This window comes from Cuculus canorus, chromosome 18 (assembly GCF_017976375.1).
Source record: "Cuculus canorus isolate bCucCan1 chromosome 18, bCucCan1.pri, whole genome shotgun sequence".
NCBI lineage: Eukaryota > Metazoa > Chordata > Aves > Cuculiformes > Cuculidae > Cuculus > Cuculus canorus.
This window is the reverse complement of record NC_071418.1, coordinates 1796200-1823085: the sequence shown is the minus strand read 5'-3', so window position 1 is coordinate 1823085 and position 26886 is coordinate 1796200. Positions and strand designations below refer to the sequence as shown.

The 26886-nt window shown below is 42.2% G+C and overlaps 1 protein-coding gene across 1 annotated transcript in view; it reads left to right on the top strand.

Annotated features, from left to right (window-relative positions):
• The first annotated feature begins 10676 nt into the window (after positions 1–10676).
• CA10 (carbonic anhydrase 10) overlaps positions 10677–26886 on the top strand; it is a 162674-nt gene continuing 146464 nt past the window's right edge. Inside the window, exon 1 of the mRNA XM_009563928.2 lies at positions 10677–11143. Within this exon, the coding sequence (XP_009562223.1) occupies positions 11083–11143 (61 nt within the window). The 5' untranslated portion in view covers positions 10677–11082. The remainder of the gene's footprint in view (positions 11144–26886) is intronic.

Sequence of the window (26886 nt, the reverse complement as noted above, 5' to 3'; positions counted from 1 at the left end):
GCCTCAGTCCATCTCTTCCCAATCAAAGATGTAATAGGTTTTGTAATACTAATTATTAATGACTTGCAATTTGTAGAACAGATTTATAACAGTAGAGTTAGGCTACCTACCGGCTTGTCATTATCAAATTGTCTTTTAATTTACTGGGATTACAGATTTTATTATGTGATGAAGTTTCTTTCCAAACACCTAATGCACTTAATAAATGTTGGCAATACATTGCTTCTGTATTCTGCACCTGCAGCTCTACCGAGAAACGATTATTTTGATTCTATTCAGTAGCAGGCCACTTAAACGGTACAAACATCTCTGAACTCAAGAAAGTGGCCAGTGGTTATGCCAAAAACATGCAAATTTATCTGAGCAAACTATACAGTAGGAGTGGATTGGTGGCCCTTGGTTTTGGTTAAGATCAGCGTAGAACAGATGACTGAGATGACACTGGAATGATCTCCCCAGGGAAGAGGTAGATTCTTCTACACTGGGCACTTTTAAGGCTCAGCTTGACAGGGTCCTGGGCCATCTCCTTTAAACTTTATACATCACTTAAAAAGTTGGGTTCCAGGTTGGATCCTTAGGATCCCTTCCAAACTGGCATTCGATATTTCTATGATTCTCTACGAAATGAAGAAGTAATTGCAAAATCCAGAAACAGTGTGGCTAAATAACTTGACAAAAAATGAGTTCCTCCCCCTTCCTTAGTCCATGGGACTTACCTCACAGAAGCATAGAATCATTAAGGTTAGAAAAGACATCTAAGATCATCCAGTCCAACCATCAGCCCAACACAAGCATGACTACTAAACCATGTCCCGAAGCGCCACAACTACATGTTTTTTGAACCTCTCCAGGGATGGAGACTCCATCACTGCCCTGGGCAGCCTCTCTCAATGTTTCACCACTCTTTCGATAAATAAATATTTCCTACTATCCAATCTAAACCTCCCCTGACACAACTTGAGGCCATTTCTCCACGTCACACTGTGAGAGACTGCGTAGCAGGGACGGGTTGCACCAGGAGATGGCAAACCTCAAGCATTTAAACCTCGGAGACCTCCAGCTCCCCAAAAGGGCCTGACTGCAATCAGGAATGTCGCTGTTCAAAGCAGTTTTCCCTCGTGGCTGACACAAAGTCAGGGTCCAAGAGGTCAAAATCTGTCCTAAGGTACTTGATGTTCTTAACAATGACATATGCACTTTTTTCAGCAGAGTGCTCTATCACATACTGAGCTGAAACAAGATGCTTACAACTGAATGCTTAATTTTAATCATATGCTTAAATACTTTGCTGAATGAAGACTTCTACTGAGGCACAAGTTTGTCCTTACATCTCCAATACTTAGCTTAGCTTACTTATTACCACTTTTATTATTTTAATGAACAGGAAAATTTTCATACTATTCCTAATAAAGCGCATGCACATTTCTTCCATTTTCCAAGTATTTCTTTTTTTTCTGTGCAGAGCAGAACTGAAATTCTACTCTGTATTTGCAACTTACTCGTATTAAATGAGGTTTTTTGTTTTAGTGATGTCAAGCACAAGGACAGAAAGCAAACTGTGAGACACAGGATAACTTGTTCATGAAAGAGTTAAAGTATTCATCAACAGGAGCACTTTGAAAACACAGGGAATTGTGATCCATCACTTAGCTGTAGGCTTATGTGACATTTACAACAAACGTGTATATTTTGAGATAGTTGACAATGACATCTTTATGTTTTTGTTATCAAAGCTTCCATCTTACAATCCCCTTTGGTCCTGAGTATTGTTAAAAATGTGCCAGGGTTATGGCTGTTCATACCTTTCCTCTTCTAAGTGGTACAATGATCAGAGAAGAGCAAAGTTTTATGATCCCTTCAAGGTATTTGAAAATGACACTAAATGACGTTTATAAAGATTTCTAAAAGTCAGAAGAGCCTTATTTTCTTTCTAAGGGCTTGTGCTCATCCTTTTGAATTGTGCTGGATGCCAATTCCTCCACTCTCTTTCTAGAACAATACAAAGCAGAAGTTTCACAGGTCCTATAAATCTGCTGATTGCACCTGCAGATCAGCCATCGTGACTTTTTCGTTTTGAGTAACTGTTTCTTAGGACTTACACGGTATTTATCTTCAGAGCTCACTGCAAGCATTAATTGTCACATTTTTGCATCCTTGTGAGGAGTATCCCCATTTTACAGAGGAAAACTGAGGGAGATGAAACCAATTTAGACTGAGTACAAGCAATTCTTCCTGGAACTTGGAAGGTTTAGAGTTAGGAGGGGGTTGTTTTCTCCTGAGCTGTTGCGAATGAACACAGAAGTTCAGTTCATGCTGCAGCTGAGGAAAGGCCATTCAGGCTGTGGCTATTGCCGCCTGCGGACTATAAAGTGTGGTTGTGCTGTATGAGGCACTGCGCCTCTGGAAGCCTCCTTCAAAAAACCCTGAGTGCATGGTCTGTTCTAAGCACACGAGTAATTCCATTTGCTGAATTACTTTTGTGATGAAAGTTACCCAGTTGGCAAAAGGGTGAATGGAGGCTTAATTCCAAAGGAAATGTGTTAAAAATCAAAGGGTGAAATTCCTATTCACTTCAACAGGAACAAGTTCAGGCCCATAATTGATTCTTTATGGACATTTGCAACATGTGAAGAGTTGCAGGGAACAACATCAAATGCTAAGATAAGCACATAAATCTCTGGTTTCAGAAATCTCACACTAATTGATTTTGCCTAAAAAACATCAGAAGTGAGGCATTTGCTTGCAGAATAAAGATCTGTTTAAAGAAAAACTTGATTACGAAATACAAAAAATCTATAGAGAGACAAGAACAATACTACTTCCTAAGTGTGCCTCCTCTTCCTTCTTAATTGCAATTCCAAACTGCAGAAAAATACAGCAATGTATTTCCCTGAAAAAGCAAAACGGTTCGTGCATTGATACAGAAAAACAGTGAATACAAACAGGCAACCATTTTAACAGGATTGCACCTCCTCGTCCATGTGTGCACAAACTTAAACAAAATCATAAAACCACAGAATATCCTGAGTTGGAAGAGACTCACAAGGACCATTTAGTCCAACGCCTATCCCTGCATAGGACACCCCAACATTCACACCGCATGTCTGAGGGCATCGGCCAAATACTTTTGGAATATTGGCAGGCTTGGTGCTGCGACTGCTTTCCTGGGGAGCTGTTCCAGTGCCCCACCACCCTCTGGGGGGAAGAACCTTCTGCTAATGTCCAATCTAACCCTCTCCATATACATACACAGAAAGCAGGGAACATGACCTACTTCCCAGCCATCCATCCTTTAGGATCAAGCACAGAGCTCAGGAGAGAACACCTTCTAATGAGTTCCTGCACTCCTCTCACTGGGCAGTCACACAGGAACTGGCAAAGGTTTAGAGTTTACCTCTTTCCTACCAAACGCCCTGATGGTAAATACTAGCACAATGGGAAAAGTGTTCTGCAAGGCCGGTTACATCCTAGCAGGAACGTAGGTTCCCAACTCAGTCCACTCTGAGAGCAGCACAGCCTGAAAATTTACAGCGTAGCTGCCTTGACTCTCACATTCATAATATTAATCTGAGAGTGCAATCACCGTTACTCCATGTAGCACAAGGAATTCTATTAAACAGGCACCAGGTGACAAGTAGCTGTCAAAATCTGTAATGAGGAACCAGTAAGATCCATATCAGAATAATTTTCAAGATGTGTGTTCTTTTCTTTTAAGATTAAGATGACAAAGAATCCTCAATATCAAAAAATATGTATTGCTTTTGATCTTTTAATTAATTCAAACTTGCAAGAGAGAAGGATGGAGGCAGAAAAACAGAAAACTGGAAGTTTTCTTTCCTGCTTTGTAGCTACTGCAGGAGGCTTTAGAGATAGTCAGAAACATAGAGTGGCATGCTGAGGTACATGATAGCGACTTTGTCTCCCTTTTACCATGCAAAGTTGCCTTGGACTTGGCAGGAATGGTCTTGCATGGATCGGGGGCAAGGTCTAATTGCAAGCAGTGTGCTAAACCCACCCGTTAGGCCAAGTGTGTAGATAAACAAAAGGGAACACAGAAGAGGCACCAGTAGAGACTAAATACTCCTGCCTGCCAGAATGATCCTGCTGGAACAGTAGGAGTTTGGCACAACTTACATCAGTACACACAGCCCCTGAATTGAGTCAAAGCTGAAAGCTAGATTAAGAATGTCCCTTCTTATCATCCACCACTCTTGGACTACACTGCACTAAATTATTGCAAAAACATCCCCCCTCTAAATCCTGTTCTTTTATCTTCTTAATTATTTTTAACAGTCAAGTTCGCTAATGCACTCCTGGCTGAGGGAAATAAGAATGTTCCAAGGACTGTAATCACTGCACAACCTGAAGTCAGTTTTATCTGGTGACTTTGATACTAGTAAAAGAAAAAAATCTGTTTTCCCACTCTACGTGCCTACTCAGAAAACCCTAATTCTGTGGGCGTGAAGCTGCCAAGACTCTCAAAGAACCTATCGAGGTTTATTGAGGAACCGCAAGATAGCATGACGTTTTAAACACTTTTCTGACTAAGTTCTCACTCCCAGAAAAGCTAACTCGCTGCAGTTTACATATGTCTTTTTGAATTAGAAGAATGTTATTTCACAAATACTTGATATCTTAACAGTGTTTGCTGGAGTTCAGACATGAAAAAGGGATTTAGACTGAAAGTAAATTCTTTATGATAATGAACAGACTGACTCACAGCAAAACCACATTGATTGACTTAACAGTTAACTGCCAGTCATTCTCCTTGGTCCTTTGTCGGGGGTGTTTTTAACTTCAAATAAATTGCATCATTATCTCTACCAGTAAAATGTAAATTCCACCTCAGTTTTGATAAAGCCCATCAATACAAGAAAAGAATTACCTTAATGTCCATTACACTGATGGATTCTTAGAGGCTGTTTTTACAATGATACATTAAATTTTTTATCAGTTTCCTTAGTGATGTCAGCACTATTTATGAGCACGGAAGATATTCACAGAAAACACAAGAAAGCGTTGCAATAACAATATATGAACAGGAGCGCTAGAAATTAAATGGCAATATTATTGCTCAGTATTTATAGTTACATTCTCAGCAGCTCACCTCTTGCTAGTGGCTTTCCAAGATTGATTTCCCTACCTCTGCACCAAGAAGGCACTTTGCAATTTGAGTGGGGCTACCTAAAAGCTGAAAATGAGACCCGTGACCACGAGGATTGAGTTCAGGCATAGACAAGTAGGAAATTGCTACAGGCAGCAGACTGCTGACAATCTCAACAACCCCAACAATGCTGAAGCGGAGCCTTTGCGCCCCACCTTCCTTGGCCGATGTGCATAACCAATGCAGCACGCCCCACACGCTGATAGACCTCAGCACTTGCTGGCCAGTGGTGTTACACAGCCTCAAAGGGGCCGGGCACGTGTGAGATGTTCTTACGCTCCAAGTGGTGAGAGTCAATACCGCCTTTCTAACTCCAAACTATTAACCTGGAATTCCTTGCTGAAACCTATTTTATAAATGCAAGTTAATGTGATACAGACCAGGCTTGTCAAGACCACATCATCGATGTTGGCACAATCAAGACTATAAATTCTTTCTTACTCCCATACTTATTCCCTAGGATTAGAATTCGTCATACAGGAAATAAATACTAAAGGTTTGAGCAGACTTTTTTTTTACTTCTTGGTATAAAAGAAATAGATACGTAGTTCTTTATCATAGCTTAAAATGTTTGCATGGAATGCACAGAATTTTTTTGCAATATATTATTATATTGTCCTGGTTCGTTTGAAGTTACTTGGAACTTGAGTGGAAAGACATTCAAATGTGCAGTCTAAACACAGAAGTCCTTCTTTTCTTGTACAAACAATTCTGTTATTGCAATAAAGAAATAACTAGTGTATGTTCCACCTGGAATGTAAGTGTAAGTATAGAATAAACTTGAGACAAGGAGGGACAGTGTCATATTACTGTGATTCAGAACAGCAAGTTTCAATGCTACCATGGTGATAATATATTTCAAGCAACCACTTTTATTTCAACAGTGGTTAGGGTCTGGTTCTGTTAAACAGATTGGTAAAGTTCCCTGAGCTGGATGCCAAAAGACTGGTGGTGTTGGATGATCTTCAAATCCCCATCTGGATTTGGAGACCTTTGAGCTTTCTTCCACCTGAGGGAACTGCAGCATTGGCCCTTCTTTTGATTTTGATTTAGCATTGATTTTGGTTCATGCTTACATCCTGGGCTGTTCCCAGTGGCAATTCAGAAGCTGACTCACAAGTTCTTCCATCATCCCTGCCATAGGGCCAGAAGCCCCTGGGACAGGGGAAACAAGTAAGAGCGGGAACTGTTCCAGCTCTGCCAGCTTAATTGCTGGAATCATGCCAGAAGCTTCAGACACTTCAATAGTGGGGCTGTGCTGATCTGACTTACTGTGACAGAAACAAGCTAGGGAGCACACAGGCAAGCTGCTGTACCCCATCAGGAGAACCTTCAGCAGCGCAGTAGTGATGAACAGCACCACTTCCATCTCTCCCATCAACGGAGCGTAAGCCAGAGCTCAACTCAGTTTGCTCAGAAGCTGCCCAGTTCAAAACAGTTTCTGCAACGGATCTTTCCTGATCCCGATTAATTGTGAGTCAAAATGCTGGCTCCTCTGAGAAAGTCCACACCTTAATTCTGCTTTACCGAATTGGAATGTGTTGTGTTGGTATAAAAAACTTAAAAGCATGTGGATTTTTTAAGTGCTTTTTGAACTCTGTTTGCATAGCAAAACTAAAAGTCTCTCTTGGTAAATCTGGCCTGAAGAAACTAAGCGTCCAGCTTATAATTAATATGTTTGGTACGCTTAAGCCCTGACAGAAATTCCAGCCACAGCTTCAAGATAGTAAAAGCCTCACAATTATTAAAATACACAAACATGCTTCAGAGCCCCATCTAAACCCACTCTGCAGTCATTTTTACCTCTAGGCACACAAGCAGTCAACGACTTCAGTACAGCTTAAAGGCTGGCAAGATTAAGTTTAAGAAGTTTAGCCAACTGTATAAATATGAATGGAACTCAAATAAATGCAGCAAATATCAACCCCCTTCACTTTAGTGAGCTACAGAAGGAGTTTTGAATGGAAACTTAAAAAAAATGATGCTGCAGAAAGCATTTTCATCTGTTTTGAACTTAAAACTACAGCAATGTATGCAGGAGCCTTATGCTCCCCCAATATACCCCACTACATTAAACCGTCTCCTTTGGGATCAAATATACTGTGCCAAATTCTACAGTGAAAGCCTGATCCAAAACTCATCGAAGTCTGTAGAAATATCCCAATTGATTTCGGTGGGCTTTGGAATAGGTCCATATCGACATCCATTCAACTTTATTGACCAAAGCTTCCCTGTGGAGGTACAGCAGCCAATGTGGCCGTAACGATTTCAAAACCAAGCTTTAAGGCCACTGCCAGTCAAATAACATTAGAGCAAGGAAATGACAGCAGAATGAACTCATTATTATTTATCTTGATTTTAAAATGTACGTGTTTTCTGAGCTCACTACTGTATTTTCCAGGTGAAGAAAACTCAGTTTGCCATTGATCCCTCACAGAATTTTTAGCCAGAGTCACAAACTACTTACATGTCACAGGCCACTGAAATAAGCAGAAGGTTTGCATGAGGGTGATAAGCATACCACACTAAAAAGACACACAAAATGTAATATATTTAGGAGGTTTGGCTATCTTCTAGGAGCCAACATCAACTACCTAATTTTTTCCTGCCTTTAAACTCATACTGAAGTTCCACTGATATCAACAGGAATTCAACATGAGGTTGCCTCTTAGGATGAAGTTCCACTGATAGCAACAGGAATTCAACATGAGGTTGCCTCTTAGGATTTGGCATCTTCTCTTGCTGCCAAATCAATTCTTTGCTGGCTTAATGGACAACACACCCTTTTACAACACACCATCTCATTTGCCTGACACTTTAATTTTCCCACATGTAACGCCATACTTTCAAGGAGAGTAGTTTAGGGACCAGGATGTCTGTGTAAATATGAGCATAAAAGATAAGGGTATTTCTGTTGGTCGAATACGTTCTGGATTGGGATGTTATTGTAGGAAATAAAAAAGCCCAAAAGAGAATCTACAGTCAAATCTATGGAGAAATGTTCATCTATTTGAGTAAAGGAGTTCAGTAAACGTCAATGGAAACATTTACTGAGTTCTCCTGAAATGTGCTTAAATATATCTAGACTGCAGAAAGAGGATGCTACTCATACCTTTTATAATACCAATGCAGGAGACATTATCCTGGATATTAAAAAGACTCAAAGAAGAGAATTGCATACACTATTTTGCATGACTCTGAAAATACAGAGCACTCAACAAACGAGGTCTTGGGTTCAGTAATTGTTTCTTTTACTGATTTCAGCCTTCATTTGACAACATGAACCTAAAGGTAGATTCAAAAGGACTCCTTGCAGCCCTTACTTCATTAATTTTTCAAGAACCATATGCAAATCCTATTTCAACTTCTTTCAAAATCTATACTAGTTTGGTGCTTCTGGACAACTCATTCGGTGCCCAAAGGCACATCTATATAGCGGCATGCCTGATAATTGCCTGCTTACCCACAGGCTGCCTCAGTGCCCTAAATCCTATGCATTTCATTTTGCCCAAGAGGGATAGTTCTCAATTGCCTAAACTTAAATATTCAAATGACACTCAGCATTCTGCAATCCTATCAAGGATAGAAATCCTTCTTGCTGCACAGTCCCACTCTTAAATGAAAATCCATCCAAAAATATGGGAATTAGTTAGGTAATTTGTCCCTAAAGCAGTCAATGACTGCCCCTTGCATCCAGCCTTGCTGTTCTCACTGGGCAGATGATGGCGTTTAGTTTGTTAAAATCCCGAGTCTCTTCATAACCCATGAGAAGAGATGGAGTAAACATCAGCAGAGATTGCTGCAGCGCGAAGAGCACTTGTACTACCCTGAGAACTAGGAAAATGAATACGAGGATCACATTGACTACTGAGTGCCTGCAGTCCAATTCTTCCTTTCAAACAGTGATGATTTTGTCCCATCCAGCTGCTTTGAAGCACTCGAGAAATCTGATCTACCATGATTAAACATCGTCAGGATAACTTGAAACCTATGACTCCTACACATTTCTCAGAGCCCATTAAAATAACAACATAGCCTGTGGTTTCTTTTCTTAAAGATCTTTTCCTTCCCCATTCAGGGACCCGCGCATCCTCATTTTGCTAGACTCCAGACAAAGGTGCATTTTGCAAGCACGCCCTGGGCTGCAGAACTGTTTATAAACCAACCTATGTTCAGTCTATTATGCATGCATTCCCTGCTGGAGTATTTGTACTATGACCTCCGCGTACCTGCCAAGCTCTGGGCTATCAGTTTGAAACCCAAAGCCTCTCTCTCCCTCCCCTTTCCTCTGCCTTACACTGATCAATGAAGGCATCCGCAGTCCAAACAGTTGCAGCATCACCTTTTCTCACCTGCCCTGAGCCGGGATTTTCGTTTGCAAGCCCAAAGCCCCTTCCCTCTCCCTTCCTTCATGTCAGACCGAGCCCCGGCTCGGGGCACCCCCCGGGCTCTGCCAGCGCGAAGGGAACCCCAACCTCGCCCCGCCGCAGGTGCGTCTCTTTTTTCGGCGCGGGGAGAAAAAGTGTAAACTTGAACCCCAAAGTACGCAGCAGCTTCTGGAATGTGCCCGAGCAGCCAGCCCCCGCGGTGGCCATGGGGAGGGAGGGTTTTTTTCCTCCCCCAGGTCCCCCGGTGGAGCCGCAGACCCCCGCCCAGGCACCGCCTCCGCGGCGCAGCGCGGCTCCGTGCGCGCAACCGCGCCGAGCGGCACCGCAGCCCCGGCTCGGCCCGCCGCGATGGAGCCATAGCCGGGGTTCGGGGAGCAGGGGGGGATCCCGCCAGCTATGGTAGCGCCCTGCAGCTGAGGAGGTGCTCGGGGGCTGCAGGGAGCGGAGCGTGACCGCGATTTGGTGTGGGGGCTGCGGGCAGGAGGGGCAGAGCCCATGAGCTGGAAAAAATAGAAAGCAGGAGGATTTGGGGGTAAGTAAGAGATTGCCCCAAGCTGACACTGCTTTTTTTTTTTTTTTTGGGGGGGGGGTGTGTGTTGGTTTTTTTCTGTTTTCGGGGGCGGGCGGGAGGAGGCTTTGTGCCCAAGCGATGTGCCTCGGGGATGCAGCGAGCTGTGCACTGCAGCGCAGGTACCTGCTAACTCAGCTCCATCCTCATCCTGCCCTTCCCACCACCCAAAGCGCGAGAAGTTTGTGTTTGTTTTCCCTTTCCCTTCTGGTTTAAACAAGTTCTTTTAAGTATTGGCATTCCTCGCGCAGCCGCTGCCCGCAGCCCCGCCGCAGCCCAGCTTTGGGGGAGCAGCGCCCATGGCCTCCAGCCCCCCTCCCGCTCCCGGGGGTTCCCCCGGTTCCTGCGGGGCTCGGGGATTATCCCGGCCGGGGAAGGGCTTTTCGGTGCGCGGGGCAAGAACGACCCCTGCAGTCGCTTGGCGGCAAGCGCTCGGGCTCGCCGGCAGCGCAGGAGAGAGCCGGCTGCCGCTGCCCCGGGCTGCGGGAGCGGGCGGAGGATGCGCTGCGGAGGGGATTAATCTCTTTCTGCTCGTTTTGTAGCAGCGGGGGAGGATCCCCCCCCTCCTCGGCCGCCTCCCTCCCCCGGCGATGCCGGCGCTGAGACCCGCGGAGTTGGGGGTTAACCCGGCCGCCCTGGAATAGAGAGACCCTCCGGATCGGAGCCGCGGCCCTTCGCTGTCTATGTCGTGTTGGGAAACCTGGTGGATTTTTTTCTCGCTCGTGGAGGAAGAGCCCGGTGCTGGCAAGTGGCTTCGTGGTCTTTTTTTGGAGGGCGAAGGAAGGGAAGGGATCTCGCTCGAGCCGCGCAGGGAGACAGAGAGCTCGGACATGTGTTGTCAGCACATCTGGGGAATACAGGCTGCAAGTCCGAAAGGAAATTCGCTGGGATCGTTCAAACTGCGATATTGATCTTTGTTGTTTTTTTTCGCCGAGGGATGCACTTGGCATGAGAATCGGAGGATGGAAATTGTTTGGGAGGTGCTTTTTCTTCTGCAAGCGAATTTCATCGTCTGCATTTCAGGTACGCAGTTAGCACAGAAACGGGGACGGGGGGAGAGAAATACCCTGCGGGGCTCCCAGGCTTCCCCTGAGCCAGGGGGGCGAGCTACAGCGGAACCCTGGGCAAAATGGTAGTTGAAAAATACGTGAACGATGTGTTGTGAGTGGGTCGTGACAGAAATCAACAGACATCAGTGTGTTCCCCCCCCCTTAACCCCAATAGCTGTGTAGTAATTATAATACTTTGGTTGCAGTAAATAACCGCGGTGTACTAATTAAGCAGATGCTTATAATTCCTAATGTACCTGCTTGCGATAATTGCAACATTGCAGTAATCCCAGGATTTCATAGCTCCTGAAGTTCTGAAACTCAGCTGATCTGCGGATCTTAAAAGGTTTGCGGCTCACTGGTGGAGTTGTTTTCTGGTGCCACAGTTCAGGGTCTGCAAAGAGAGGAAAGACGCTAAAGAACGTGCCTCCGCTTTTAAAGGGAGCTTTACTGTGGCTGTGCTCTGAAAATGAATATAAAAAAAAATAACCCCATGCAAAGAACTCCCTGGTGGATGAGATGCCAGTTTTAGCCTTCTCGTTTTAAGCCTGCAAAGATCTCTCTCCCCTCCAGTATGTAGAAGTCTGGTAATTTCAGTTGTCACTAGAGCTTGTCCAATTAATGAATAGGCACCGCCGGGTGTCGAGCGTAAAGGATTGGAACAATTTATTCTTGGGGAAAACACTCCCTTCTACTGCAAAAGCCCTGGCTGCCTTGTTAATTTGTCACGTCAGTCATGCTGGAATAATTATGTTGCAGGAGGCAGGAGTGGGGAGGTGGCCAGTTTTCTAGTTTGGGACACTTCAGGGAGCCCCGTGGGGATCCAGGCTGCCTGCGTCTCCTGCTGTTCCACTTCTCTGCAGGCTGCTTCTGCCCTCCAGGCGTTGCATAAGTCCGGAAATGGGAATGCAGGCAACACAGCCAAGGCACTGCAGGGGGGAGGCAGAGGGACCTGGTAGGCATCTCTGCATCCAGCCTGGAGGTGCTTAGGGAGAGGGAGCTCCAAAGCTCCCTTGGGAGCATGCAAGCTTGGCCTGGGCCAGCCCCCAGGCAGCCAGCAGCCCCTGCAGCATCTCACTGCGCCTGCTGCAGCATCTCCTGCCTGAGCCACCCTTGCAGCCCTCAGACTGGCAACCTGCTGCCACTCGGGGTGGTAGCATCAATGTTAATTAATTTTACCTACACTGGCCCCAAAACTTGTTTATTCCCAGATAAAGAGTGCTGCTGCTGGCCCATGGTGTACCTCAGCCCTTCTTTTATCCCTGCAGACTGGCTCCATCTGCTAGCAGGCACCCAGGCGACACTGGCAGCACCCCAGGCTGACCTTCCACTTACGCCCATTGGTACCATGAGAATAATTCACTCTCCCTCCCTAAAACAGCAGAACCCGCTGCCTCTTGTCATTTAAATCTCACACTTATCTATTTAGCTCAGCGTGATGTGCCACCTGTCCAGTTCCCTTCAAATTAGGCACTTCTTACAGTGCCATAGTGAGAATGGAAAAATGACGCTCATCGCTTCCTTGGCCATTCTAACAGTAATATCCTGAGACAGAAAGAAGCTGTCCTAGTCTGTGCAAGTCCTTATGTCACACATTCAGCTGCCAGTGTTTCCTAATCTCCCCCCTCCTTTCCTCATCTTCAGACGTGGGAATCCAGCCTTCTGAAGCTGATGGTGGGATCAGTCCTGCAGGGGCTCCCATCGCTCTCCATCTCCCTCTAGCACTAAGAACAGGCTCATACCCATCTCTGCTCTCTTTTTTTTATCTTTTTTTTTTTTTTAATTCTTTTTTTGGGAATAAAGTGAAAAAGGGAACGGTGGGATGCTTTTGCTACCTGGTTATAGCCATGGTTTCAAATAATTCAATTTAACCACATAAAGGATGTGTGCATGCATTTAGCTTTTTTCTTGTCTTTTTTTTTTACCTTCGTACGGATTTTTATTTTTTTCAGGAATCCTTAGTATTTGTCATCTTGGTAAAAAGGATTAAGATCTGTATATATCTGACAGGCACTAATGCTATGAATCTTTTCTCTATGATCCTTTTACACTATGCTTTGCAGCATATTATCTGGCCGGGATGTCTGGATAGCAGTGTAAGAGAAGGCGTAATGAAGCCTGTTAAGGTTTGCCTCCACACTGGATTCCAGAAACTGTATTTTCAGCCCTACAGCACTGGTCATTCATTCAACATGTTGCCTAAAAAACCCACCAGTTGAGCACATTGCTGCAAATTACACGGATGAGAATTAAGGAGTGGGGTCGTAGTATTTTTTTTTGTTCTTTTTTTCTTTATTAAGTCAGTGTTTCAGCAGTGAAGACACAAGACTTGTCTTCTGTGCATGGATCTTTCCTGAACATGAGCAAGCACTTGATTCAGTGTCTATTTAAACCGTGATGGCCCTCCTACTAATTCCAGTGGTTATTGGGATTAGGGCTATTAAGGGCTGCTGTTCAAAGCAATGATGTCAGTCATGGAATTAAACAGACTATTAAGTTAGTTTATTGTTATGAGTAAACTTATTCATTAAACATAGGTTCATTGTTATGTCACGTTGTCTTTTGCTATGTATTTACATGACTTTTAAACATAAATTACATTGAATGTAGCACTTATTATGTGTTTCTAAAAACCGAAGTTATCCAATTGACTTTTATGGCCTGCATTTTTTGTGAGATTTAGTATATGGAAATCAATTTAATGCATTAAAAAGAGGCGTATATATTTTCAAAATATTTTCTACCTAACATTTTCTGCCTGTCCGGTATCTGTCCGTATGATGGATCACTTCGAATGAGACTGAGATTTAGGAATATGTATTTTTTGATTACTGGCGCTGTGTTTGAGAACTGATTTATCTGTGAACTTTGTAAATTTTTGTTTTCTTGGCATACTGAATTAAGGCTTTTGCTACTTGAAATTGCTTGTTTGAAAGTAGAATCTTGTTTCTTTGTGAAAATGCAGATGAGAAGTAATAACAGACTGAAGGACCATGAAAACAATTTTCTATCCTTTAGAAATAAATGAAAGCCCTCTCTTCCTGTTTGTCACGATGCATATTTATTCCTTTGAGTTGTTTCGGAGGAAAAATGGGCCTGATTCGTACAGTGACTTCTGAGGTTTTGTACCTCATAATGATACTATGGCATAGGAGGAACACGGGGTAGTGGAAGTGAAGATGTCCTCTGGTCAGAACGCTGAAATAAGACCTCTCTGGTTATTGTTCCTTTGAAGATGCAGACAATCATGGCATGGGGATTATACTGCTCATTTAGAAAGAGGGTAAGAGTTACGGGTATGATGTGCAAAATTTCCTTCCTGGGTTAAGAATACCACCAAAGATTAATGACCATGGGTGGGTGGGATGCTCAGGTGGGGTGTTGTTGATCCTGTAATGGCTGCCACCTCTGCTTGCATAGTCATTTGTATAAACCAGGAGCAATCTTTTGTGATTCTGGTTATTAACAGTCAATTTCAAGGGGAAAAAAAAATAAAATCAGGATGCTGTTTGCAAACCCTTGCAGTATAGTTCATTTAAATAAGGAAATGCTACTGTCATGGGAATTGATTAAGAAGGTTTCTATGTACATTTTCTGTTAATCCATCAACAAAGTGATTTATAAAACCTGCCTGTTCAAAAATCTTTGTGGCTTCCTACGAACTGATGTATTAACTCTTGGTATTTTAGCTTGTGGGAAATTCATGCAAGTCCTACAGCTCTTTCATTATTTGGAGGTATTTTCATCCTTTGCTGTCATCCTCAAGTCACGTAGGGGCAGATCTCTCTTATGACGTAACTTCTGTGGCCTCTTTGGCAGCACACAGAGGTCGTGAATGGTGTATCATGAACGACTAAGATATTAAAAAAAACCCTTTGCATCAAGGAATTCCACTGTATATTGAGCATCTGATGTAGCGTCTCCTGACATTGAGGGCTAGGGCTGTATTTGGAGCACAGTTATACTTCATTTTCTGTCTTTCTGCTTCTGCAGTCTCTGAGCTCTCATTATCTGCCATAACAGAGAGCTGTCCTATAGGAACTCTAAATTGTGCCAAGGCTTGAATTATCTATTGAATGGTGGTCTGTAAGGTCTGATAACTCTTCTTCTCTTAGCATTGTACAAGCTAAGGTAATTCAAGCTAAAGCAGTTGTGTAGAAGAGAAGAATGTCAACGCTCTAATGTCCATTAATAATGAACAGTGAATGGTTCATTGTTATGCTTGGACAAAAATGTTGAAACCAAGTTAATTATTCCCAAATAGCGTCACAGGAATAGCTTTTTCTGGCACTTTTAAGTAAGAAACGTAATATCCTAAGGGAAGGAATTACTCATAGCACAGATATTATATATGTGTGTATATATATATATATATATATACACTGATGAGATAAAGTAATCACTAGGCATTAAGGAAGGTAAAACATGCAGCTTGTATGTGGTAACTAAGAGCTTTTGGCATCCAGTCCATTATAGTATTCTTTCCTGTTTTGACCGATCTCCACAGCTTCATGTGTGTGGGCAAACCTTCGTGCCTCCAGGGAGTTTGTTGATGTTACTGAAAATCCACTGGAGTCAGTCCTCCTGCTCACACTCAAACACAGGATGGAGGCCATATGTTGGATCCAGAGACTCTCAGTTCCTTATTGCATGAATGCTTTCTCACTACAGGGATGTTGCTGCCTTTTTCAAAGGTGTGAAGATGTTTCTGCTTTAAAGTTCTATGGAAATAGCCTTGTAGTCTCCTATAAATGTCTGCTTTACTTTTTGTTTTTCCCCTGTGTCGTGTATTTTTCACAATTCTATTTTTATTGTCAGTTTTACAGCTAGAGCGTGACCAGATAAGCGCTAAAGTGCAAAAACAACACACACATTTTTTTTGGTTTATGTAAAGGTAGTGGAAGAGAATGTTTAGGAATAGTTTTGCACATATTATGCTGAGCTGTTTTGCATCCAATAAATTGATGGAAAAAACCTGTTCTTTTCCAGATCTCACTGAGGAAGATGCCCAGTTTTCAGAGGGCCTCTTCATCTTGTTTTGCCTCACTGTTAACACAATTGTACTAGATGCCAAGCCTCCAAGACAAAATTATTCAAAACAGGAATAAAACCCCAACTCAAATGGCCACTCTCAAATTAAGGGCTTTCTTGAAGTCTTTAAGATACCACTGATGTTTTAGATAAGTTTTGCCCTTGGTGTTCTTGGAAAGGTTTTCAATTTTTAAGTTACACCAGCTAGATTTTAAATTCAGCATGGATTGAAATAGCTTTCCGCTTGCGTTATGAATATTCCTTATGTGCCAATGAACAAAGAATTCTGCTTGCCTCAAAGGTCTGTTTTGCTCACTTGTTGCTATTGGTCCAAGTATCACTTTCTTACTTGGTTGAAAGGTTGTGATTTAGCTGAAAAGGGAGCTGTGTTTTTTGTCATTACTGATTGTTTATGGCTCAACTTAACACTGCGAAGACTGAAGAGGATGATTGGCCCATCTGGGCTGTTAATGGAAGACTATATAAAACTCTTTTATCATTATCTCATTACCAGCTCAAGCTGCAGACAAAACTAGATGACAGTTAGTTATGGACAACACTGACATACTGTGATAAGTGTTACTTTGTTCCTATCTTGGTTTTACCTTAACTATACATCATGTTGGAAGGAACAGAAACACTGTATAGCGTGACTGTATTTCCATTGTAATGCCATCAGAAAGTGGAAAAGTACCCGTCCATACAGTAGAGAATATCAGCAAGAAAAAATCCACTGTGATAGATAAATTGAAACATTAATGGTAAATAAATAAGAAATATATAACCAGAAAGGATAATAATCTAGCATTTAGGAGAACTTACAGCCCAACCTGTTTACAGTTGAATTCAGAGTAGTAAAATATTTTATTCCCAGTTTAACCATTGATGGGTAAAAAGCTGCCAAGGGCCTTTCAGTAGAACTTCTTGAAGATAAAATGGCATGTTATTATTGTCATAAGAGTAAAGGACTGCAATGTTTTAGACCTAAATTCTGTGCTGTGTAGTAATCTTTCTGGTGATGTAGACAAGTATTGGGTGCCTCATAGGCATGTAGGTCCTCATCAGTGTAAATTTTTGCTTGTCAATATGGGAAACAGACATTTTCCTGCAGTGCTTAGCAGTTGGCAGTTTGATAAGAAGACATAAGGAAACCTATATTTACACCCACCTTGAAAGAACTTGGAACCCCATAGATGTTATAAATGGCTTCAACGTTAATGAGATTTGGGCCTTACAAACTGCAAAAAACTAATGCTTAAGAATGAGAAGAGCTTTTGGTGGCAAGTCTCTCTGCTCCTGTCGAGTGCCAGGTACAACCTGTCCAGAATTACAGCCCTAAACCATTTGATTTTCTTTTTTCCTTTATTGGTCTTGAAAAATGAAGGTGATAGTTCAGCATACTGAAAGCAATGGTCAGAGCTAAAGACAAGAAATGCTTTCATTGTTTGATGTATTTTTCCATCTGAAAACAGTTCTGGTCTAGATTTGTGGATCTGTAACGTTTGTATTTCTTTGGTAAAATTAATAGTAAACTTAAATTCTTCATAGTTTTATCATTTGTAATATTATTGTCAGAAAAATATCACAGCAGCTGTAATTCTAAAATAGCTAATTAGAATGTACTTTTTAACAAGGTACTAAAATCTGTCACAGATACCCCATCCCTGGAGGGGTTCAAGGCTAGGCTGGATGGGGCTTGGAGCAACCTGGTCCGGTGGAAGGTGTTCCTGCAGCGGGCTGGAACAGGGTAGGCTATAAAGTCCCTTCCAACCCAAACCATTCTGTATTAATATAAACAACTTAAAAGATTTTACCTCAGTTTCTCCATCTGTGAAAGTGTAGCCAGCACCACATCCTCCCTGCAAACTGTTCCAAACTCTGCTACTGAAAGTTGTCTTTGTCTCTCTTCCTTTTTGACTGAAACACTAAGGCAAAGCTCTTCTCGTTTGGCCCTATTTAACCACACCTGTGTTTAAGGTTGCAAATCGTTTTGGCTTTCAGGTGTTTGAAATTTCGTGAAATACTTCCTTCTAAAAGGGTGATTAAAAAAAGAAAAAGAAGAAGAATAATAATTTGATTCTGAGTTCTGGAAGAATGTAAAATACATTCTTTTAAGAAACATTTCCTGTGATGAAAGGAGTACCTGGTGCGTGCCTATGCAGTTCCATGGGCAGAGACACCTCCCATGGATCAGGGGCTCCGAGCCCCATCCAACCTGGCCTGGAACCCCTCCAGGGATGGGGCACCACCACTGCTCTGGGCACCCTGGGCCAGGGCCTCCCCACCCGCACAGGAGAACATTTGTTCCTAAGATCCAGTCTAAGTCTAAGGTTACCCATTAGCAGTTTAAGTAATTACAGCCCATTTTTGCTCTCATTCCTGCCTTGCACACCAGGATTACTCTTAAGACCTTTGTTCTGGTCAGGTTGTGACACGGAGTCTCCTTTCTAAGGCAGTGAGTGTCCTCACTGAGATGGGGGAGCACGATGACTGCGTGGTGCCCATCCTTCACCCCCAGGGTACGGCTGCTTTGTCCATGTCAGCTCCGGTCCTGCACAGCTGAGCAGCCTTGGGTCAGGCTGTGGGGAGACCTCTGAGAAGCCATGTCTGGTGCCACCACAGCTCTGAGCTGCCTTTAACCTCAGCCCCCCGCCTGCCCTCAGCCGTGTGCCCCCTGCCCCTCGCCTCAGCTCGCTGTCCCCGGCCTAGCGAGGCTTGCCCACAGCCCCTGGCCGCGGATGGCAGGGGGGTGTCAGGCCGAGGCTGTCCCTGCGCCATCTCCCCATGTCAGGGCGCTGAGAGGCTGTGCGAGGTGACAGTGCTGCCTGTCCCTGCCAACTCCTGGAAACATCTTCAGAGCATGGTTTCTGTGAGGTACGTGCTGTCACTGCCTTTCGGTTTCTGAGTGACGGGGGCACGGCTGCAGCTGGGCACGCTAACGAGTTCAGTGGATAATGAAACCTGGCAGTCTGGCCCCAAGAAACGGAGCACGTCTGGTTTTAAACCTCTAGAACTTGGAGCCCAGCTGAGCAGCGAGTTCATGGTCATTTCTGCTCCGTTGCCTCTCCACCCTTGGCTTTGTGCTGTTCGCCTCAGCTTGATTTATCCTCAGCGTTTAAACTGGGGTGGCTTCCTCAGGAGGGAAAGGTCGTGGAATGGAGGGTCCTCTCAGGCTGGAACCCTCCTGCCCTCCCTGCCTGTGCATTACAAGGTGCTTTTTCCCTTCGAAGTGAGATTATCGTGAAGTATATTTACGAATTACACCAATTAGAGTTTAACTTCAGTTGGTTTCCAGGAGTTAGTGCGATATTGAGGTAAACTTCAGACCTGCACAAGGTTGCTCCATAAACGCGTTACTTAAATTCTGCTTAAATCATTAACATTCCTTCAGTTGGTCTCTTTACCTTTTTATTGTGACTTTGAGCATCAAATATTTTCCTCAAAGTGCAGCACTTTGCCTCATGTTTTGCACCCACTTGGTACAGGTGTAGGTGACAACGGGAAGTTAAGGCCACCAGAGAGTTTGGCCCTAAATTTTCTGTTTGAAATGTGCTCTCTCCACAGACCGACCGGTTCCTTCATTTATTGATGCTGTTGTTGGATATGTTGTGTGCACATTGTGAATTTATTTGGGAGGTGAAATTTCACCCATGATGTCTGCAATTTCCACTTTTTATTTTCTATTATATTCACCTGGCTTCACCATTATATATTTTTTTATTTGTTCACATTAATATTTATAAGCAGTATCTTATTGTTACAGTATGTTTTTGTGCCTGCTGGAAAACAAAGTAATCTACAAGGACTCCACAGTCTCCTCTCGTTTGCCCAGATGATCCTGAGGGTGCTATGTGGCAGTTAGTAATTTCAAGTGGGATTTAATGTTATCTGCAGATGAATAATTTTCATTTGAGTAGCCCCCCTGGCACTCTCTCCAAGTTGTTACCAATGCATCTTTGCCAGTCTGTAATTGTGCCTTTGCTCTGGAGTCACAGGTATTTTAGTCACTGTGGAACAGGATGCAAAATGGAGTAATAAATAATATGATTTATTTTTATTAGGTAGCATAAGTAGGTTTTCATACTTGCAAGCTAAAAACATAGTCATCCTCTTTGGATTTTACTGTGACGCATCAATGCCCAGACTCAGCAAAGTGCAAAACTTAAAAGAATGCATGTTTCGTTGTATCTGAATCTTAATATGTAATTGTGCAAAACAACTTAGGTGAAGGATGTGCTTAAGTGCTTTGCTGAAGCAAGGAGTAGCGGTGGCGTAATACATGAATAATATAAAACCTTTGGAAAAGTCCAGCTAAAATGAGCAGAAGTTGTCATAATCTCTGGTTAAATTATACAGTTGTGGAAAAAACGGGTTTTTATCCGGGTAAAACCATATCAGTTCTCTGTGTGGTAAAGTGAAGATACATACTTTTCTAGCATGACTGGCATAGCAAGAGAAATTATACAATTAGAATTAAAATAATCTGGATTGTAATTCGCTAATTTTCACTTTTTGTATTCCCGTAGGAAGGTGGTAGCGTATTCAGTATATATCAGTAGAAGTGTTCCTCATGTTTTAAATGAAGTAAGGCTTCTTATATGGAATTATGAATAAATTTCTGCTAATGGGCAAGAAGGTTTACCTAAGTATGGCACTACTGGTAAAAATGGCTGGACAAAACTCTACAAGACATTGACACCATATTTACGTGTTTGGACACCAAGCCTGCAAACTTTTTCCTTTCTGTCTTCCCGCCCTTGTCTTGCTTTGGCTCTCCTTGTTGCTTCACAAACAGCAGCAAGTAGCTCTCATAACTCCTGCTTGTATCTCTCCCATTTTTAGTTCCTTACTCCATTGAACTTGGACCTTTCTGCCTACTGTGGTTTTATGCTTTTAAATAACTTATTTACTTTGCAGTAAGAAAAGAGCAGTCAGCATCTTCATTTTAATACTTGTGAAAAAAGCACCCATCCCTCAGATTTCAAACCACAGCAAAAGACAGATGAATTTAAATCCTATTTGAAAGGTCTCCCTTTCAATGGCTTCTTTACAGATAGCCTGATAGCTGTTATGGAGGACTAGAAGATGGAGAGTGCCTTGATCACATAATAGCATCACTTTCCTGGGCATCTAAATATTACTTCTAGTCATTGAATGCTCCAGAACTTAAAATCTTTGAAGTAGAGCAATATTCTGTATAAAACCAGAGTATATGACCTAATATCATAGCATTAATTTTAAAACTCTTAACAGTTTTGGATATAGCTTTCACTGATATTATGTGAACTCTACAGAAATAATCTCCTGGCATTTGCTTGGAATGACAGTCATCAATTCCTACACGTTTCTTTAAAATCGTACAGAGGAACAAAGAAGTATTTTTTTCAGACAAGTTTTGATTGGGTGTTTTGGCAGAGAAAAAAGCGAGCTTTGCTAATAGAGACTAAAATGAAGTGTAAAATAAAATCTTCAGGTCAGCTCTTCGTTCACAGAGGTGATGTGCAGTGGAACTGCTCTGCCAGGAATGTTGGCGTTGAGTTTAGTTAAGTATTAAGCAGAGGCCTCTTGGTAAATAGTCCCATTAAAAACATACTGTGACCTCTGCTGCTAGGATTCAGGTATGTGAGAGAACTGTGCTTAGGAGCTTTACCAGTCATGTGGCCAGAATGATTTTCAATCACTTTGGTCATTGCTGGATTAAAATTGAGGCTGCAGAGATTAATGGTCTGTTGTAACTAATCCACTAAACCTCTGTTCCTAGATCTTTTAAACTGACAGAACGTATAGATTGTTGAGTTACTGAGAGATATGGATTTGTAATGGTTTTAACTATCTTTCTTGATGTTCGGTGTTAGCAGTATCCTGTTACTTATTGCTCTTTGAGACGATGATCTTGGTTTCTCTTGAATGGAAGCTAACTTCATACCCTTATACTATTTTATAGCACAGGGACCTGCAAACAAGGTGCATGAACAGACCTCCATCAGTACAGCATGGGAGAGACAAGAGTTAAGGGAAGAGGGAATATCATGTCGAAGGAATCGGTCTGATAGTGGCTGGAGAGTTCTGAGGGGAGTAATCTGAGGGGATGGCTTTACGCAGGGCAAGAGAGGTTTGGAGCCCCTCACCTATGCGGTTTTGGGCCTTATTTATCACACCTGTGCTTAAGGTCGCAAATTGGAATTGCTTTGGCTTTTAGGTGGTTGTAATTTTGTGTAATAATCACTTCTGAAAATGTAATTAAAAGGAGTTTGAGTGTGAGTTCTAGAAGAATGTAGAATACAGTCTTATAAAAATATTCCCTTTGATGAAAGGAGTTGAGTACCTGGTCCCTGTCCCTTTGGTGTAGACATGCACGATGTCTACATGACGTACAGAATGAGAAATCGGGTTTGGTTGAATAAAAAATGACAACGGTCTAGCTTTAAGCAGCTGGGGTTTGGTGGTTGTTCAAACTGCAGCGTGACTACGTCTGTACTAGGAAATGTGCTTTAATTGTCATCCAGTTGTGTCTTGCTCTGAATGGATTTTTGATTCCTATCAATACATGCTTAAGACAAGCAGACTTTTTTTTGCTTTCATGTTCACTGCAGAAGATGTGGAAAAGTCATAGAAGGTATTCTTTTGCATTTTAACTGCACTTGTATTAATCTGCTTGGGAAAGGGGAGTAAGCTGTATTTGTAGTTTGTACAAAGTCATAACCCATTAAAATAATAGATTTCTGATTTAAAAGGTCAGTATGTCATAGAATTTTATGATTACTAAATTACTACAAGTGTGTCCTACACGTTTACACTAACATTCATCAAGGTAACGTGGCTTTAACTTGATAATTGACTTACAGCTCTGCCAGGGAATTCTAGTGATTAAAATAAACCCTTTATTTCATGCAACCATCTCTGTTTCTGAACCCCGGTGACTTGGCTTATTCTTTTGCCTTCTGGTTATCTCAGGAATAGTATGTCTTGATTAAGGACTGCAAAGAGCTTTTACATCTGTTCTTGTCACAAAGCTATGTAGGATAAAGTAGGCCAAAGATAACTTATCATGCAAACTATAGACCTCCAGTTATTTCCTTCCCTCCAGATTTAATATTGTGTTTAAATAGAACTGGGACTGTGGAAGTAAACCCAAAGCATTTAAATGGATTGTTGGCAATTTTTCAAAGCTCTCTCGAGGAAGAAGAAAATATTAATATCTGACTGAAATGTATATGTCTGGATGAAAAGGATGAAGTTGTTGTCCTGCCAGCTATTAGGAAATACAGTCCATATCCTAAAGGAAATCAGTTCATCTAAATAAAGACATCAGTCACTTAGTGAGGTGAACAGATCAATGAGAACAGTTATTGGGAAACTGAGAAGGAAAAAGTGATCTCTGTCTTATTTATGATAGAAATACCCTATAGCAGCTAAACATGAGGCCTGGCATCATGTTCTATAGAAGACTAATTTGTGGGAACTAGGTGCTAATTAAAGTCGCAACATAAGGGACTTAATGTTTGCAGCTTCATAAACTGGCTTTGAAGGTTCAACCGTGTGTTGCTGTTGCAAGTGATTTAGAGCTGGGTCTAAACTACAGGCCCACAGCAGAGTGGAGAACAGTACCCTGATCTTCAGCTACGCACTGAGCAGTGCTCCCTACCTGCAAACAAGCGAAGCGCTTGTTCAGTGGAGAGATGCTGGGTGGTTTCTCTGTGTCCCTGTAAGGCATTTGTGACTGTCTGCTGAATGGCTTCATAGGGTTAAGTTGAATTGCCCTAGCTGGTAGCTGAAAATATATTGTGCTGTCAGGCTTGGCTTGCTCTCTGTAGACACCTCAGGGACCGTGGGCTTGACCGTCCACTCACTAGCATCCCAAGTAGTTGCTTACAACCCCACTGAGTAAGGGCAATACTACTTTATTAGAATGATGGCGCTTGTTACCTGCTAGGCTTGAGTGTAAACAAGCAGCCAGATTCTGTATTGATGTAAATCAGCATAACTCAAAAGATCTAGTTTTTTAGAGCAAAGAGCTACCCCAGAGCGTGCGTATTGCAGGATCAGGTCCTGGGATGCGTCGTTTTGGTGAGTTTGGCCTTAGATCAGAAGCAATATGCCCACTAGCCCTGTTAACCTGCATGTTTATTGCATGGTTCTAATGGTTTAAAACTGACTTAAATATTGTAACGGTTGCAAAATAAACATGTAGTCTGCTCATTCTGGGGAGTTTGTTTTTACAGCAATCGTACGTACAGAACCCTATTATTGATGGTCCGTTTTTTTAAAGCTTCTGCCATCTCTTGCACTCCTGGTATTGCTGCTTTTTTTCTTAGTTGCTCTTAAAGGCAATATTAACAGATGGTATGCATTGCTCATTAAATCTGCTTCTGCACCTCTCCAAGGACTGCAAAGATGCTGGGAAACAGACCATGATACTGCAGTAAGACCTAGACGCCTGGAACGTACTGTGCTGTTTGTGAGTGGTTTTCACTATCGGTGTGTTTTGAGTGCTATAAGCAGTAGAATTACAAATACGTTGGTGAAATATTTCTGATTTAGCAACGTCCAGGGATGTGCCACTTTCTCACAGATTGGGTACAATGCCTGTGTTTCTTTCAGACTCCCTGTGTTTGCTCTTTGTTAGTGTCAGAGTAAACAGCTCTTCCCTTTTATGTAAATGCCTTAATGCTGGACATTAAACCTTTATATCTGTAAGAATTTCCTACCTCCATTTACATCTGTCACCTGAGGTACCTTTGCTTTTCCTTGAGATCACTTTCTCTACAAAGCTTCACTCTCTTTTTGTCCTGTCTGCAGTGGTGACGCTCTTTAAATAGATGAGATATATAGATGTTACTTTTAGGCTTTCTCAACTTGAACATATCATTGTCTGAAGAGGCAGCGCTTTGATGTGCGAGTCAAAAGGGCATTGTGCCAGTGTGGAATTCTTTTCTGAATGTTTGAAATTGGTGGTGAGAGATGCAGAAATCCAACTAGCAGATAAGAATTCTCATTTCAGCTTTTTTTATTACCCTGATTTGGAAGTGATGGGATCTGACTGGCAATCCCAAACACATAAATATAGCCAGAAATAGGGTGCTCCCATCTTGTTTCTCTTAAGCTGCTCTTTTCTTTAGTAAAGTGTTGGATCAGAAAGGTTAAGTTGTCATTGATTCCATGGTTCATGGAAAGTTAGGATATTGTTCACATTTCTTTCATAGTTGACCCGTGTTAGAGATAAAGAAGCTAAAAAGTGGCTAGTACAGTAAGTGGAAATGAGATCTACCCCTACTGTTTCTACAGAAAGAAACACTTGGTCTTATGGGCACAGTGAGGAGTGGAAATTTAGTAATCTCTCCTATTATTTTATATTTGTGCTTGTGATTTTTCAATTGGCTAGGGATATTTTATGTCCTAAAAGCAAACTCTAAATAAAAAGTGATTAAAAATAAATCTATTTCAATAAAGGGCTACAAAAAGCTGTATTAGCACTCATAAGATGAATTTAACCTGGTTGGTATTAATTAAGACTGTTCATTTGGAAGAGGCTAAAATGACCCTAGTAAACCCAGTTTAAATTTATCCAGTACGGTTTTCTGGGTATAGCCAAGAAGATTGCCTACCCTATGTGGACATTTTTTCCTTGTGATTAACAAAAGGCAGATGTTAAACTCATGGAGATTTGCAAAATGAAGGGGACATCTAAGGTAGCATCAAGAAAGGAAGAGGTTTTTTTAAGTTCTCAGCATAAGAAAATGAAAAGTAATATAATCAAGAGCTTTCATGTACAATTAATAGAACTGGTGTCCCTAAGGATGAAAATATGTCATTGTGTTAATTATCAGCATGCCTGTGATACTACATTTGTCAGTAGGACTGATTCTATGCCATTGTAGTGCAAGACAGTAAATTATCATCACCCCATAATTTAAAGTAGTATAAATGGGAACTGAAGCTGCTTCACTGAGTAGCTGGAAGACCTAAGCTGTGCTAAGTCTGCTTGGAGTCTTGCTTCTAATCTCATTAAAACTGCTGAAGGTTTTACCACTGACTTTCTCTCTACCAAATCTGGACTGCGGGGATGGCAAATGACTTTCACCTAAGATATTTCAAAGCTTAGGCAGTTCAAGGACATTCACTTTCTTTCCTGAGGATCATTTCCTTCTCATCCTCTGTCATTGCTTGCACCCATTCCTTAGTTCTGAGTTAGGAGAGGAAAAGGACGGGAGTGGACCAGTAAAGGGGATAAAGTGTATTTAGTTGTGAGGGGTGGAATAAAAGAAGAGTGGAGGAAGAGATAAAAGAAAGAGCGTGTAGGCTAACAGGGAGGATGCTGGGTATGAAAAATAGCACTGAGACCGGGTGTTGCATACTGCAGTTTTGGAGAAGCAAATGAGAAAGAGCATTGATGGCAGTCCACTGTGCTAACTGCTTTCAGTTCTGGTACTAAACAGATAGGAATCATGTTGGTAACTTCCATAGGAACAAGGCGGTCTTTTTGGCTGAAGACCATGGAGATAAAGATACAGAGGGCTCGACTGTTTAGTCATCAAATCTTGACTTTTCTTAAACCTTTAACTCAGAGGACAGAAACTGTCAGAATCCTTGAAGACAAAATTGTTAATAACTTAAATGCTCTAAAGTTCTTCACTTTGTAGCTGCTGACCTTCGAGGAGTCTGACTGCTTACCAAGATTGTTTCATT